The sequence below is a fragment of the Chlorocebus sabaeus genome, chromosome 7, assembly GCF_047675955.1.
Source record: "Chlorocebus sabaeus isolate Y175 chromosome 7, mChlSab1.0.hap1, whole genome shotgun sequence".
NCBI lineage: Eukaryota > Metazoa > Chordata > Mammalia > Primates > Cercopithecidae > Chlorocebus > Chlorocebus sabaeus.
In genome coordinates this window covers 41773607-41791875 of record NC_132910.1, presented here as the reverse complement: position 1 = coordinate 41791875, position 18269 = coordinate 41773607, and the positions used below count along the sequence as shown (strand labels likewise).

The 18269-nt window shown below is 35.2% G+C and overlaps 1 protein-coding gene across 2 annotated transcripts in view; it reads right to left on the bottom strand.

Moving 5' to 3' along the window:
* CCSER1 (coiled-coil serine rich protein 1) overlaps nucleotides 1-18269 on the bottom strand; it is a 1436819-nt gene that overhangs the window by 1260582 nt on the left and 157968 nt on the right. For both annotated transcript variants that reach the window (XM_073017490.1, XM_073017491.1), the window contains exons 2-3: nucleotides 10254-11618; nucleotides 6792-6976 (exon numbers count right to left, since the gene is read on the bottom strand). In XM_073017490.1, coding sequence (XP_072873591.1) covers nucleotides 6792-6976; nucleotides 10254-11577 — 1509 coding nt within the window. In that variant the 5' untranslated portion in view covers nucleotides 11578-11618. The remainder of the gene's footprint in view (nucleotides 1-6791; nucleotides 6977-10253; nucleotides 11619-18269) is intronic.

Below are 18269 nucleotides of genomic sequence, written 5' to 3'. Positions count from 1 at the left end.
CTTTCTCTGTTGCCCAGGCTGGAGTGCAGTGGTGCGATCTCAGCTCACTGCAACCTCTGTTTCCCACATTTAAGAGATTCTCCTGCCTCAGCCTCCCGAGTAGCTGGGAATATAGGCGCCCACCACTACGCCCGGCTTATTTTTTGTATTTTTAGTAGACACAGGGTTTCACTGTGTTAGCCAGGATGTTCTTGATCTCCTAACTTCATGACCCGCCCACCTCGGCCTCCCAAATTGCTGGGATTACAGGCATGAGCCACTGCGCCCAGCCTGTCTTGTTTTTAATTTCAAGCTCAAACAACTTTCATGCCATGAAACAGAAGTGTGAAGGTGCATATACCAAATGGGCCCAGTAGGATTCTTTTGCTCGGTGGATTGCACAAGTGGGGTGTTTTGAGACTGATTTTTATTTTTAATATTAATCACAAGATTCATTTTGTATGTTCTTCTTTACTGTCCCAACTTTCTTTCAGCATACCTGCTCAGCACTCACAGCTGGGTCTCAGTTAGAGAAATGAACAAAAGACACAAGAAACTTATGCATATATTTAATAGTGTCATTGACTGTGTGAAATAAGGCAATTTCACAGGGAAATTATGCATATATTTAACAGTGTCATTGACTGTGTGAAATAAGGCAATTTCCCGTTTCAGGGAAACGGGAGTTCATGTGCCCATTTTAAATGTTCTTAATTTTTTATTTCGATGCTTACAATCCAAATCAAGAATGCCCCACCCATTCTGAACTTAAAGATGGTCAAAATGGTAAAGCAGTTGTATTGGCAAGATAATGTTTAACCTTATGTCTCCCTTTGGGAACTCAAAAATCCTCAAGTACTGTCTCTTTCATCTTTGATTCTTCGGAGCAGATTGTTAATAAATATTTATTATAAGAAACTGTGAATGCTTTAATGAATGAAGAAATGAAGAATTACAATGAATAAAGAATAAGCTTACAAATGAGAAAACAGCAGGCCCCAGAAGAAAAGTAAATGAACAGTAAAGTGCTTGGCTATCTCAAATAGGGTACAATTAGTCTTATATATTATTCTACTATTATCAATAACTAAATTCTGCAGTTCAACATACCAAAAAATTAAAATGTGATATGAGATGTTAATGATCTGCAAGTAACTACTTCTTATTAATCAAATATAAATCTGATTTGTTCTTCTACCAAAGTCCTATAGTTATGTTTTTACTGTGTCATTCACAGTTTCCACATAAAAGCAGCAGGATGCTAAACGAAAGAAAACATGCTGTGTCAGAGTAAAACTGGCCATAAATGAAAGTTGTGTGAATCGCTCAGCACAAACAGTACAGGGCAACTTTGCAAACGCATTTGCTGAGGAATCTGAAGACAATACAACTTTCAAAACCAACGGCTTGTTGCAATGAAAATAAATACTTACAAAAATAGTAAAGATTCCTTGAGTCAAGGAAAAAAGTAAACTTAGTTCACTTAAGATACACATCTCAAGGCCTTTAAGTAAGAAAGAGAGAATATTCTAAAGAATAAAACCTGTAATATATATGAATTCTTCAATTTCAGAGATGTTTTCATCTTTTCAACCACAAAAACCAGCACAGTATGAAGCACAAAGTCAGGGCCCATTAAATGTCTTTTGACAAAAGGGAAAGAGGAGGCAAGCAGTAAATCTCAGTTAATTAAAAGAACTTGGATACAACAAAATATTTGGCAATATGATAGTCATTAAGTGCTCACCAAACCTGAGTCTCCACCTCTAGATACAGGAAAGTGATTATTCTTCTTGGCTGCTTTTGTTTCTAGTTTGGACCATATGATTAGATCTGACCAATGAGTTGTGAGCAGAAGTAAAGTGAGTCTCACAATTCAAAGTATTTTATTACAGGGACCTCCAGAGATCTCTTTCTTTTTTGCCATGGTGAAAGGCAATGTTTGAAAAGTTAGCTGCTTCAACAGCCTGAATACAGGAGGAGGAGACACTGAACAGAACCCCAACGTCTTCCACAATAACCATGCAGCCTAAGTGAGACAGAAATCCATATTATATAAAGTCGCTAGATTTGGAAGTTATTTTTTTATTTATTTTATTTATTTACTTATTCATTTATTTTTGAGAAGAAGTCTCACTTTGTCGTTCAAGCTGGAGTGCAGTGGTGTGATCTTGGCTCACTGCAATCTCCAACTCCCAGGTTCAGGCCATTCTCCTGCCTCAGCCTCCTGAGAAGCTGGGATTACAGTCACCCGCCACCATGGCTAACTAATTTTTATATTTTTACAAAATACAAATAGAGACAGGGTTTCGCCATCTTGGCCAGGCTGGTCTCAAACTCCTGACCTCAAGCGATACCCCTGCCTCGGCCTCCCAAAGTGCTGGGACTACAGGCTTGAGCCACCGCACCCAGCGGTATTTTTTTATCACTTAGCCAAGTTTACCCTGACTCATCCACTTAGGCATTTTTCCTTCCTTTAATGGTACCAGGTCTTTTGTATTGTTCATTACATTGAATCTACTCTCGCATTAACTTTTCTAGAGAGTAATCTTGTAAATATTTAGAATCAGAATTCACTGTGTAAAGCCGTTGGAGAACCCATGACAAATCCTTACATTTATACATTTATATACCATAATCTGGAGAGAAAGTTCCTGAAGTAAGTTCTTTAAAGAAATAAGTTCTTTAACTTTTTTCTAGAATGGCATTTTAAATTTTTTGGACAATGCCAAGGAAGGTATTCAGAAAGTTACTCATTAGAGAAAAATTGGAAAAATACTATAAAGTGGTTTGAAAAAATAGAATAAATGTGAACACTTAACAAATTGTTCCAAATTTACTTTGGTTTCTTTTAACAAACCTAAGCAAATCCCAATTTGCTCTCGGCATTTGATGTTTGAAGAGTTCATACATCCTGTCCTTTCCCTACCAGACTGAAATACCCCAGAAGTACATAAAAACAATAGAACCGTGGTTTATCTAACTATATCTAATCCATTAGGTAACATCTTTGGTCATTCAGGAAATGCTCAGCATCTTAATAAATACAGCCATATTTTATTACGAAAGTTGAAATCTCCATGAACTATATGAAGGTCTGCATTAATGCTAACATTAAAAATCAGGACTCATGAAGTATTACAAAACTCCCAAGTATGAATATCCTCTTTTGTGACAAAGTTCCTTTTTGATGGGATATCTCTCAATAAAGACATTGATACTATTCCTGAGCATTTCAAGAAACATGACCACATTTTAAGTTCAGATTAAGCACTAAATATTGTTTCTATTTTCCTCTTTTGTATCTCTTATGGAATGCTGCAGCCTAGACTTAAAGCAAGCAAGGTTAGACTGCCTTAAATGTTTTAATTTCATTACACCAAATTGATACAAACAATTGAAAAATGGCTCAAATTAATTTTAAATCTAATACATTTTCCCAAAAGATTGTAGGATTTGAACTTAGAAAGGATCCAAATCCAGATCCTATCTCTGCCATTTATGAGCTATGTCATTTTAGGCAAGCTGCTTATCTTCTCAGTGCCTTATTTTCCTCTTTTGCAAAATTTCATCACTACAGTATCATTTTTATAGTACTGTTGTGAGGACTGGATGTGATAAGATGTGTCAGGCATTAAAAGTAGTCCCTTGGTTCAAACAAGCATTAAAAACACATGTTTCTATTATAATTGCTTTAAAATAAAATAACCGAACCATGGATGCATTCTTAAATACATGCAGTTGCTTAAATTATTTTGGAAGAGGAATATAGAAATGTGTCACTTTTCACACATAGAGCTACAATTTTCCAAATATATGTCACTTGTTTCACATGTATCTAGAACTAAATAATCCCTACCATTTCTTCCTTACAGTGCTACAAGTAAAAAACATATTTCAAGCATTTTAAATTAATTAAGTGTAAAGTAACTGGCCGGGCGTGGTGGCTCACGCCTGTAATCCCAGCACTTTGGGAGGCGATGGCAATGGATCATCTGAGGTCAGGAGTTCAAGACCAATCAGGCCAACATGGTGAAACCACATCTCTACTAAAAATACAAAGATTAGCCTGGCATGGTAGCACACACTTGTGGTCCCAGCTACTCAGGAGGCTGAGTCACAAGAATCACTTGAACCAGGGAGGGGAGGTTGTAGTGAGCCAAGATTGCACCACTGCACTCCAGCCTGGGTGACAGAGCGAGGCTCTGGCTTAAAAAACTAAAAATGAAAATTAAAAAATGAATAAACTGTAAAGTAACTGAAAGATGACACATAACCTGTGAAATCCAAAGGAAGATGGTAAGATCGTGAAGTAGTTTTTGGTAGTTCTCTTTAGGACATTCAAAAGTTTCAGTATTTAATTCAGTAATTTTCATCTGTAAATCCAATGAACATGTACAATATTTTAAGTTTCTGTTCCAACGCTGATAGACTGTCCACCACCATGGCAGTGGTGTCTTCCTGCCATCTAGTGGAAAAACTATACTACTACAGGCACATTTTTAAAAACTTAAATATAAGGCCCTCAAACAAACAAAACCACTTCTTTTCTTTCTTAAGTTTTAAATCTTAAAAGTGGATCTGAGGGCTGGGCGCGGTGGCCCAAGCTTGTAATCCCAGCACTCTGGGAAGCTAAGGCGGGTGGATCACTTCAGGTCAGGAGTTCAAAACCAGCCTGGTCAACATGGTGAAACCCCATCTCTACTAAAAATACGTTGTGCACATGTACCCTACAACTTGAATAATAATAAATAAATTTTAAAAAAAATAAAATAAAATAAAATAAAATAAAAAATAAATAAATAAATAAATAAATAAATAAGTTTTCTGACACACAAAAAAAAAAAAAAAAAAAAAAAAAATTAGCCGGGCATGGTGGTGGGTGCCTGTAATCCCAGCTACTCAGGAGGCTGAGGCAGGAGAATTGCTTGAACCTGGGAGGTGGAGGTTGCAGTGAACCAAGATCGCACCAGTGCACTCCAGCCTGGGCGACAGAGCAAGACTCTGTCTCAAAAAAAAAAAAAACCCAAACCTGAGAAGAGTGACTTTGTGATATTATAAGCACTTTTTACAATTTATGTATGTATGTATGTATTTATTTATTTTATTGAGACCAGGTCTCACTCTGTTGCCCAGGCTGAAGTGCAGGGTCGCAGTAACTCACTGCAGCCTCCAACTCCTGGACCCAAGTGATCCTCCCACATCAGCCTTCTGAGTAGCTGGGACTACAGGTGTAAGCCACCACTTCTAGCTAATTATTAAATTTTTTTTTAGAGACGAGTTCTCGATACTTTGCCTAGGCTGGTCTCAAACTAGAATTATTTAAATTAAATGCAGTATGAAAAACACGAGATATGACAAAATATGTAAAAGGCACAACTTTCAAAGTTGAATAGTGTACTGCTATTAATATAAATACCTCTCCATGAAGAAATAGTGAAAATGTTGTGATGATAAATGTTTTGTAATACTTCATTAGTCCTAACTTTTAATCGTGCATCAACTGGAAATCTTTTTTAACAAATTTTCATACTTAGATCAAAAATATCCATTGCAACAATAATAACATAACAGCCAATGCACAAAAGAACAAAATGAAGCATGAAATACATATTTCCATATGTACAAATGTAAACACACACTCACATAGTCATTTTTTAGTGTAATGGAAACAAGATGCCTATTATCATTTGCTATTTTGTGGTTACAAATTTGCCCAGGATTAAGAAATGGCCACACCAGAAAAAAATTATTAAAACCTCTAACATCAAGCACAGTGATTTTGCTATCACACAATGTTACCTTACTAACTTAAGGCTTCTTCACAAAATAATTATCAGATCTCAATTACCTAATATTTTCATTTGAAACTCAATTACATAAAATAATAGAGATATCATAAGTAATTAATTTCTGAGCATTTTTCACATATATACATGGATAGGTAGGTAGAAAGATTATTTTAAAGGAACATTTTTAGACAATAGATGTTAAATACTCTGCTGAAAAAGGACACATCTGTGAGAAGTTAAGCAAAGTGATCTCCAAAAGGCAATCACACTCTAATACATGTGAAACCTGAGGCCACATGGACCCAAAGCTGCAGTTCACCCCTCATCTCTTCCCATCCCGGAGTCTGTCTCATACTATGAGGGAGCTTCATACTAACGCCTCTGTGACACCCTAGTTCACACATAAAAACTCAGACCATGCCTCTCCCCATACACCCCACCTCCACCCTCATACTAAAAGCAGGTTCTACAATTTGGACCAGGAATAGGGTATCTTGATTACCTCCAATGTATGCAAGGATTGGATGGGCATTTCACATTGGTCCTCATAAGCTTCACACCAACTCCTCACCCTTTGTGGAAGGGCACTGCAGGAGGACAGTGAGGTTAGGGTCTACTAGGGACTAAGAGTGGTACCAGAGTCAGTGTGATTTACAAATGGGTATTTTCTAGAGGACTATATGGTGGAGAGAGGATGCGAAATAATGGTGTCAAAGGAGATCCTCATGTTCAGCATTTTTCCTAGTTTCTGTATTCAAGGGTCTTGTTCTAGAATAAAGAATGTCAAACTTTCCATGGAAGCAAGGAAGACAGGAACTAAAGACAGTTGTCATGGTGAACTCCATCCTGACCTAGACGAAAAATTTGTTTCTCTGACTTGTAATGTCAACTATGGAAACAAATTTTCCCTTCAAATATGAGGTGTTTATCCTGTAGTCTGTGTTCATTCTGCAAGAGGCATGAACATACCAGATACAGACAGTATTATTCTATTAGAGACAGATGTATGTATATACTTACCAAACTGTTCATTTTTGAAGATGAAGAACCTGCTCTTTGCTTTCTTAAACTATTAACTTCTTCTATATTTCCATCTTTTGGTTTCAAAATCATTCTGCTACTCCCTGCAGTACCTTCTGACGAGGATCGCAGTCTCCTCTCTATAAATCTTCCTTCACGAAATGGACTGAGACTACTGGCAAGAACTATGGAAAGGAAAATAAATAAAAATGAACGTAAATATTTAAATGTACTTTTTACAAATGTCCCACTGAGAGATCGCAGAAAACTCTTAGTGTTATTCAAAGCTTCTCTATCATGAGAAAACTTTTACATATATAGTATCAGTTTAGTTCACTTAATCATGTTATCTCTTTGAAGCCCAAAAATTCTGGAGTCATCCTTGGTTGCTTCATAGCTCACGTTAATCACATAAACAAACCCTGTCCTTATTTCCTTCAAACTGTATACAGAATCTGATTCCTTCTACCTCTCTTTCTAAGACCCTGGACCAAATCCAATCTATGCTTGTTTGGTTACTGCAATATTTGCTACAATTCTCCTGCCTCTGCCTACTCCCATCTGCCTCTCCACCCCCAACACAAACTACATTCCACATGGTAGCCAGAATCATATACTTAAAACATAAATGAGAGCCATCACCATCACTCTTCTAGATAAAAAGTGATGTTTTCCAAATGGCATAACATATTCTTCATAATACGACCTATATGACTGCTCTTTCTGTCCACAAACCAGGGACAGGAGGGGCACCCTGTTCACCTGCTCACCTCTGTAACCTCATGTCCTGCTCTCCCCTCCATCACTCTGCTTATGCTACACTGGACACCTGCTGCTCTGGTACATCACCAGCATGCTCCAGCCCCACACAGCCTTTGACCCACAACCTTGCACTAATATATTTCTCTCAAATATCTATATGACATATTCTTTAAGTTCCTTCAAACCTTTACCAATATGTTACCTTGGGTATCATCCCACTCACATTTAAAAATGCAAACTGCAATCCCACCTCTGCTTCCTAAGCCTTTATTCTGCTTTAAACTTACCCTCAGCAGTTATCACCATCTGATATAAACAGCATGTTAACTGAGTATCCCCGGTAGAAAGTAAGCCTCAGGAAGACAGGGATCTAGGCCTATTTTGTGTACTGCTACATACCTAGTGCCTAATATAATGTTAAAACCATAAATATTTGCTGAATGAATGAATGAGTAAATGAATAAATTATTCTAATTAGGCTCATCTACTAGTTTAAAGACTGTACAGAATCTATTAGTCCAATACATAGCAGTTCTTTTAAAATAACTTTTTAAGCCAATGAATACAAGTTAAATTGTCAGATAACTCAACATTTTATTGTTAGTTCTGATATGATTGTACACCTAATACACTTAGATGTGTATCAAGTACTGGCTTAAATGTTTCATACAAAATACAAACTAAATTTAGCATTATGAAGGTTAGTGTCTACAGCAAATGTTTATTGGATAAAATGCATTTACTTAGCTGTTTTTAAAACTTTAAACTTCAAAATTATAAAATCCTTATAAATAGAACACAAATATTTTCACAAACTAAAGGATAGTATACTGTCCTTGTTGACATTACCAGCTTATTTATCCAAGAACAGCCAACACATTATCAAATCAGCAAAATTAATGTGTTATTCTGTTACAATTAGGATCTGAATCAACATATTAATAGTCTCCAAGATAATTGGTCATTCTCTAATTTCCAGAGAGAGAAACATACACAGTATTCAATTAGGCCTTGAGGAAAGTCATCATTACTAAATAAGAATTAGATATGTCAGGATAATTACATTTCTATCCCTTTTTGATGTAATTTAAAAACTTCCTGACTTTCAATATCAAGTCCATCATTTGCTAACAATGTGACCCTATAAAGTTATTTAACTTATTATAAATCTTAGTTATTAATATGACATGCAAAATTTTTATAAGGTCTATATAAAATAGTGCATTCAATTTTCTTAGTACATTTTTGGGTACATATTAATTGTACAAAAGGGTAACCATCATTAATATCATCATCATTATCATATTCTCATGATTGTATTACAGGTAAAGAAGCTACGCATGTATGACTAAAGCCAAGACCACAGACAAGAATACAAAGTTCAAAAAATGGACAAAACATGGTCAGGTGCATAAAAGTGATCTTGTATCAAATGGGAAAAGTATTAAGACAGCTGGAAAATTAAGTCTTGTATTTAAAACTTTAAAATTTCATGTTTATGGATGAACTATATAATCCTATTACTCATGACATTATGTTATATAAATTTTATTTCATATTTTAAGTCATGACATGTAGTAAAGCACAGTTATGGAGAGCCAGAGCTTTGGATTCAGAGTTGTAATTTGACTGCACTACTTGCCAGCTGTGTGATTCTTTAGCCTCTGTTCTCACATTTGTAAAATGGGAACCATAGGAGCCTACCTCATAGGATTTGTATCCCAATAAATGAATTACTAGTTTTGTGATTGTCGACACACAATTTACCTTTGCTCCCATTTTCTTGCCTGCAAAATAGCTTATGATAATAGTAGCAATTTCAGTCATTTTAATTAATGGATATAAAGTAATATCTAGGACATAATCACCTCCAAATTTGGGGAAATTAGTAGTAGTAATAGTAGTAGTAGCATTAATGATAGCAGAGAAAAAGGAATTAAAATATGTCTAAGACAGCCCAGCAGGTGGTATTTTTCAATAATTTTCTTGAACTGAATTTCATGTTAAAAAAACAAAATTTTCTGTAGCCATATTAGAGTAATTCATATATACTACCACTTTTTTTAAACTATAAAGAGAAGGTGTCCAAAGTTGCAGAGTTAATGTCAGAGGCAGGGTTGAAACCTGTCTCCAGCTTCCGAAGATAGGTTATTTTTAAGCTTACAATTCTGTTTTTGTATCTAGAGATAGGAATTATTTATATTGAAACATAGATCCTATTTAATAATGAAAGCTTAGTTAACAAAGGAAATTGTTAAATTATACAAATTTTATAGTGATTTTAGCTGGAATATATCAATTTCATTAAATGAGAAATACCAATGCCTCTATAATAAACTGTATAAAAGACAGTCCTTACTTTGGAGAAATCCACATTGCAAACAGAATTAGTTTCCTTTCACTTTCTTCTGAAGGTGCTCCAATAAGCACCATTAACTAAGAGGCTGCTTCTTAGTTATGGATAACATAACTAAGAAAAAATAAATAATATTGCTGAATTACATTGTCAGCATAATACAATTGATGTAAGTTTAAAATCAAGCAGGGGAAACATTTAACACAAATTATAAATAGGAAACCATTTTGAAAGTGAAAAAGAAGAAAAATGTGGTTTCCATTTATGAGATGGAATAAGAAAACTGAATAAAGTATAATGAAAATCAATTCATATCATTTGTTACACAAAGAAAATCAGCATACCTTTGGCAGGATTTGCTTCATATCCATATGACGTTTTGTTAAAAATATGATGATCACCAACAGTAGGTATTATCTTTGAATCTGAAATAGGATGGATCCCTTTAACATGTTCAGCTATTGCTTTATGTTGCTCATAAAATCCAAGTTTCCTTGGGGAGTCTGTCCCCAACATTGTTTCACCATTTTGTAACCCTATATTTTCTTCTCTTTCAGTATGTGCTGGTAGGTTACTCTCTGAGTGTCTCACACTTGTAGCAGGTAGTTCAGCAATTTGTAATAACACTTCCTTCTGATTAGCAGCAGAGGTTTCTGGTAAGGAATTAGATTCAGTGCTACATTGACCCTCTAACCTATATTTCCCGGGAGACATAATTGCACAGGGGACAGTTCCCATAAGTTCTATTGTTGTCTTTGTAACAGCAGCAGGATTGAGAGACATCTGAGAGGTAGAATCATTGTGGCCAAAGTTGTCACAGTGGGATGCCATGCTTCCACTTTTAGAAAATGCATCCGTTTCAGACACAGAATCTTCAGTCAAGGCTAAAAATTCTGAAGGTGTCTGAGCTGTGGTAAGATCAGCAGAAAGCAAAGGAGATTGTAAAGAGCTTCCTGCCCGTTCTGTTACATCCACAGAGCAGGATGGCGAAGCTCTTACTAACACAGGTTCTCTCTCTTGGTACTGTGTAACTTCCAATGAGAATTCAGACTGCTGTACCAGTGAAATAGATTGGCTCTGTAGAACTGGCTTAGAAAATTTATAGTGAGATGAAAAAGATTTAGGGAGTAGCTTCCTTGTTGACTGCTTAACAGAACGGCGAGTTTGGTCTTCTGTGAAACCAGAATCATCCCCTTCACTTTTGCCGGAACTTAGACAATTTATAAAGACATTCTTGTTAGTTGAGTGCTCTTTTTCCCTTTCAAAGTCCTCTGTCAAAGATCTTGTTATCTTCTTATTTCGTGAACTACTAAAACCAACAGAATGTCTTCCCCTGGTCTTAATATGTTCTTCCAAACTCAGTTTCTGCATATTGCTGTGACCAGGTTGAGCACCATTTGAAATACTAAGGTTCTGGTTGGTAGGTTCTTGCTTAGGCTCACTCCCCTTCTTATGGTGGAAGCTAATGGAAGGAGTACGGAATATGCTCCTCCGTTTACCTGTGCTACCTGAGCTTGAGTTAGTGCTGGAAGGAGAGGAACTGTGGACACCAACTGTATTACTGGAAGAAGGTGAAGAAGGAAGAGAATCATGTCTTCTGCTAATACTTCTTCTGAATATTGGCAACCGGGAGACCAGGGTAGATCGTCTTGATCCTGAGTCCCCCATTGGGACTCCAAGGCTTGCACTGTGAAAGCCAACTTAGCAGCCTGAGAAAGGTTAAAACAAAAAGAACATGTCAATAGAATTCAAGTACAAATAATACATTTTAAAACAAAATACTGTTTTTCAAGACACGAAATAGAATTTGGTTTATACTAAAACAATCAATAACAAAAATCTGATACCTAATAAACGTTTTTGAATTTATAAGTAGTAAAAATGATCCAATAACTTGTACTGATATTTTATAGTGATGCAAACATTTTAAGATTAACAAAAATATTTAAAGTTTATTCAAGAGTGTTGGCTTTGGAGACACCAGACTTACTACTTATAGCTGTTCCATAATTTTAGTAAACTGTTTATTCTTAACTTTTTATGTTTTTTTTTAGATGCAGTAGGCACGTGACAGACATAATAATTTCTGTCTGGGTAAATGCGCCACCATGAGTCTTGTCAGAGACTACTAGAAGTATTTTCATTTTATACCACATGATTCAACAAGTTCCTGATGGGAGCTCAACAGAATCATAAACAAGACAATGGTATAGCCTGACACCACAATCAGCACTCAAAGAAAAACCAATTGCTATAGACTTTTTTTTCTCTCTTTTTTTTTCTCTCTCTCTTTTTTAAATTTTACTTTAAGTTCTAGGGTATATGTGCACAACATGTAGGTTTGTTACATATGTATTCATGTGGCATGTTGGTGTGCTGCACCCATTAACTCGTCATTTACAATAGGTATTTCTCTTATTGCCATTCCTCCCCCTTCCCCCGACCCCACCACAAGTTTGATTTGGGAAGCTGAGAGATAAGCAGGCCATTGGAAGAAGAAACTAAATCACAAGGATATAACGTAGGGTTACAAACAAGTTAAACTTATGAGAGAACCACAGGTGTCAGTTGAAGAAAATGCTTGAATAAAAACTAAGACAGTTGGTGACGTTGAGAGAAGTGAGAATGCATACTGAGAGAATCAGAAGCATAGAAAATTTATGAACCATATTAATGTCAGTATATTCAGGGTATCAATGGAGAAGATAAAGGAGGAGAAGGACAAGGGTGAAGAGAGGTGGCAGCTACAACTCATCAACTTCGACGTACCAGGTACTTTCCAACAGTTTATCTCTTTCACACCTTGTATTTCTAGAAATAGGTAATAAGACTATGAACATTTTACAACAGAAAAGCAACTTGTGTAATGTCATTCAGCCAATACCTGGCAAAACAGGAATAAAAAACCAAGCCTTATCTAACTATGGGGTAAGCTTATAATCAGCATGGTACATACTACATTCACTAATTAGTCACGAACTCCTACTGCTGAATGAAGGCCCTGCTATGTTTCTACATCAGGGATTCAAACTTGTACAGCAAATATTGTTATTCTAGTGACCACCATTTTTCACTGATTTTTAAACTGTACCCGATTTGGATGCTATTTTATTTATGAGTTTTGCTTAATCCTTCAACTGTAATGCACCCTCTCCCTTTGTAAATTGAATCAGACTCTGTTTCATTTCCTTAGTTTTTACAACCAAAACTACCTGACTAAAAATTAATACTATACAAAATTTAAAATCCTCTATTTTATCATCCTTGTAAATATGAGAATTGATCAAGTAAAATATTCATTTCCTTGAACAAGTATGTGACAAAAATGATGAATATTTGCTTTTAGATATTCATTCATAACTATTTAATATTTTTCTCCAAACAACATAAAATCTGACGTATTTGTATTATAAGATTTTTAGTGGATGATTTTTCACTACAGTCAATGACTTTAATTTTAAAACTTGATTTTATTTTTAATTCACAGATGACAATTGTATATACTTATGAGGTATAATGTGATTTTTGATATGTGTTTATATTATAAAATAATTAAGCAAATTAGCATACCTATCACCTCATATACATACCATTTTTTGTAGTGACAGCATTTAAAATGTACTCCTTTATCCATTTTGAAATATGCAGTACATTATTATTAACTATAGTCACCATGCTGTGTAATCAATCTCTAAAACTTATTTCTCCTGTCTAACTGAAACTCTGTACCCTCTGAACATTATTTCCCCATTCCCCTGGCCCCAACACCCCAGCCCCCGGTCTTACCATCCCGGTCTCTGGTAACCATTCTACTTTCTACGTCTAGGAGTTTAATGATTTAGATTCTACATATAAGGGAGATCATGCAATATTTGTCTGTCTGTGTCTAGGTTATTTCATTGAGCATAATGTCCTCCAAGTTTATCCATGTTGTGACATGTGACAGAATTTCTTTTTTAGGCTGAATAGCATTTCATTATATATATAAACCACATTTTCTTTATCCATTCATCCACAGATGTACACTTAGGTTTGTTGTATATCTTGGCTATCGTGAATAATGATGCAGTAAGCATAGCAGTACAGATATCTCTTTGACATACTGATTTCAATTGTTTGGTTATATATCCAGAAGTAGGATTGCTGGATCATATGATAGTTCTATCTTTAGTTTTGGAGGAACCTCCATACTGTGTTCCACAGAGGCTGTGCTAATTTACATCCCCACCAACAGTGTGCAAGAGTTCCCTTTTCTCCATATGAATTTGAATTTAAATCAAACTATATGTGAACCACTCCCAAAACATTTCAGTATTCTTGTAAGGCTTTGCTTGAAGAAAACCTAAAACATAAACATACATTTTAGCTCTTAAAATTGTTCACAAATAAAAATGTGTGATTTTCCTCACAGCTTAGATTTTCCAAAGTGTATACAATGAATAATACATGTTTTCATGACTATATTCTTTAAAATGTTTCAACTAACATCATTCACAGCCATGATTTTTTTCACTTACATGCAACATTTATTTCCATTCAATGCCTATTGAAGAATTTTTCTCTAATTAGAACAGAATCAACCATAATGATTTGCAGCTGGTTGTGAACCTATAGCCTTCAATGCCTGAATGTCAAGATATCAACCATCATTACTGAAATACTCAAAATTTATGTATATTAAATATTTATTGGCCATTTTTGAAGTATTTTCTGCATTTGGAGCAGCATTAAAAGAGTCAGTCCCATATCTCTTTAGCAAGTATTCAAAGGATCTAACTAATGAAAAAAAAATTTTAAACAATTTTATAATCACTCTTGCTCTTAAACACTTAATGAAAACCACCATACTTCCACTGGGCACAAATAATCTATTTAGGTCAGTGATATGTTTGTCCTAATTTCTTTAAGTAAAAACATCATAGATACCAAAAGGTATCTGCACATTATTGAATAACCTGGAGTAGATACAAATCTACTAGAGATAAATATCCTTCACATGTCTTTTATTTTTAACATGAACTCATATTTCCCTTGAGAGCTTCCCAGCTAAATAAGGAGAAAATAGACTATAGATCAGGATTATCCATATTCTTTAGGAAAGCTCTTTAAGGCTTGGATGCTGTCTACATTTCCAGATTCATTACTCTTCTCCTCACACTTCATGATCCATTTACACTGATGACTGTCATTTTCTTATCTTTCTTTCCTTTTCCTTTTCTTTCTTTCTTTGTTTTTTTGTTTTGTTTCGTTTGTTTTTATGTTTTGTTTTGTTTTTGGAGACAAGGTCTTGCTCTGTCACCCAGGCTAGAATGCAGTGGAGAGAACATAGCTAACTGCAGCCTCAAATTCATGTGCTCAAGCTATCCTTCTACCTCAGCCTCCCAAGTAGCTGGGACTACAGGCATACAGCATCATACCCAATTAACTTTTAAAAAAAGTTTCATAGAGACAGAGTCTTGCTATGTTGCACAGGCTGATCTCAAACTCCTGGCCTCAAACAATCCTCCTGCCTCGGTGTCCCAAAGTGTTGGAAGCCCAGGCATGAGCCACTGCACTTGGTCATGACTGCCATTTTCTGATCACTTTCACCTTCAAGACCTTTGAAGATTTAGGTCCACCAGCTTGGGATGCCCTTCCTGTAACTCCAACATGGCAAAAGCCTCCTACTTTAGTTTTGGAGGAACCTCCATACTGTGTTCCACAGAGGCTGTGCTAATTTACATACCCATCAACAGTGTGCAAGAGTTCCCTTTTCTCCATATGAATTTGAATTTAAATCAAACTATATGTGAACCACTCCCAAAACATTGCCCCTTCCAAGTTGCCATCCCCGACACTCTTTCCCTACCTGACAACCCATTCCCACTGTCTCCCATCCTGGAAATGGTACTCCTCCTTTACATTTCCTCAAGTATTAGCTTACATAGTAAGCATCTGTTTGTTTATCTCAAGTTACTATTTTGTCTTAATGACAAAAACCATTTCTCCTTACTTTGATACCCAGTGCCTGAGAAAATATGCAATTTGTACCAACAGAGTACACAGATTTCTATGTTTTAACTTCAACACTTCAGGATTTCAAACCTACATAAACATATTTTCTGTCTCACTGCCATGAATAAATCTTATAATCCTGAGGGTAATTATGCTAAATTACAACTTTTAGAGACTCATATTTATTAAAAGGCTTCCAAACTTTAAAAGTTCAATAATCTGAAATTTGCTAATAAACAGTTGAAAACATGAAAACATAATGCTGAATAAATTTCATGAAATAATATGTCATCACAGCAACTTCAATTATTCACTAAAGATAAATGCAACAACATCATAACTGCTAATTTTATTTCTTTTTACTGCAGTGTTTTTATAACAGTTACCTTTAATCCCTTAGCAAACATTGTATACATTTTTATAAGTTTCCAAATTGGATAAAATAAACATCTTTTCTCAATTCTTATCTAATATTTCTCGATTCAGAAATTATAGTCACTTTCATAATAATAGGTCTTAAAAATATGAAGGTTGAACTAGACCCATCCATTATCTAGGGGTCTTTACTACCATAAACGTTATTTTATTTTGAAAAAACAAATTTGTTACATAAGTTTTTTATTATAAATTTAATGATATGTAAATAAACAAAAGGTAAGATTAACTTGAAGACAACACTACTATACCAATGTATATGGGCCCTATTAGAAGTAAAACTCAGTTTGATCGCTTAGAAATTTTACAATGGCAACCTGAAGAAATAGTACTTTTGTTCTTTAGCACCAGGATTTAACAAAAGGCTTCCAGAAGGTACAGTACTCTATTCAGTGACCTCTACAACCTTAGCAAACACAATCATTACCCTTAACAGAGTACCACATTATAGGAGGATCTATTCTAAATAAACTTAGAGTCAAATTCCTTATTTGATATGGTTGAAGGAGATACAAATTCTAGTTAAATGATTCATAATTTGGACATGGATCATTAATATGTTACCTACTTAAAGTTGGACTAAAAGTAAAATATATTACATAATTAAGACATTTTAAAAATTACTATCTGGGTGCAGTGGTTCATGCCTGTCAATCCCAACACTTTAGGAGGCTGAAGTAGGAGGACAGCTTGAGCCCAGGGGTTGGAGACCAGACTGAGCAACATAGGGAGAGCTGAACTCTTGAAAAAATTAATTAACTAGGTATGGTGGCACACACCTGTTGTCCCAGCTACCTGGAAGGTTGAGGTGGGAGGATCCCTTGAGCCTTGAAGGTCAAGGCTGCAGTAAACCACAATCGCACCATTGCACTCTAGCCTGGGAGACAGAACAAGACCCTGTCTCACAAAAAAAAAAAATTATTTCTTTTGTGATTCCAAATGCATAAATTAACCAACAGCATAAAACAGTCCTGCAGGGTTTCAGAGCTGTATCATCTTGGAAGCTGACTACCATATACTTAAATAGGTCTATCTATCTGTACAGGTAAAAAGAAAGCAAAATTACCTTCGCTTTTCTTCTTTCTCATTGCTTTTCAAATATTTTCCTAGAATTTGTACACCCCTCATATTTTTTCATTATGAGTCATAGATGATGACATGTCACCTAGTCTCATATCTGAGATAATCCTAAGTATTCTTTGTCTCTCTTATATACCTCTTACATACACATGTAATTGGCACTTAAATGCAAGTACTACCACTTACTAATACTATAAACTGGAACATCAGTAATAATTACTTTATAGAGTATTTTAAGAATGAGAAGATACTACATCACAAGGACACTAACCCACTGCTTGGCACAGAGTAGATATACAGCTCTGCCTTTTCTGTTGAAATATATTCAAGCAAGAGGTAGATGGTGGTGCAGCTCTTAGAGTAGTTATGAAAATCATCTACTTAACAAAATGTGTGTCACAACCAGTCTATTAAAAATCACCTAAAACAATATTGAAGAGATGTATATAATGTGAGATCAGTACTCTGACCTCTTATAATCAAATTCCCTAAATTTATATTTTTATTGGCATTTGAAAACAAATGATCAATATTTGAAATGTTTAGGGGAATGCTGCATAAGTTAAATCTGTTCCCAGCTCTATTCTTTCCCAGAAAAACATTCAGAAAATAATCTGGTAGAGCCTAAATGACCACATTAAAAAGAAAATCTTCCATTATACTTGGTGAAAATAAAAGAAGATCCATGAAAGAAACAAATATTTCCTAGGTAATAATTTTAACATTAAGAAAATGATGGCAGAAAATTAATAATATGTAAACATATCAAAGGACATTGATCAATTTTTACCAAAATAAGTAGGATATCAGCTTGAAGTAACTTCCCAATCTTACCTAATTATATCATTTAA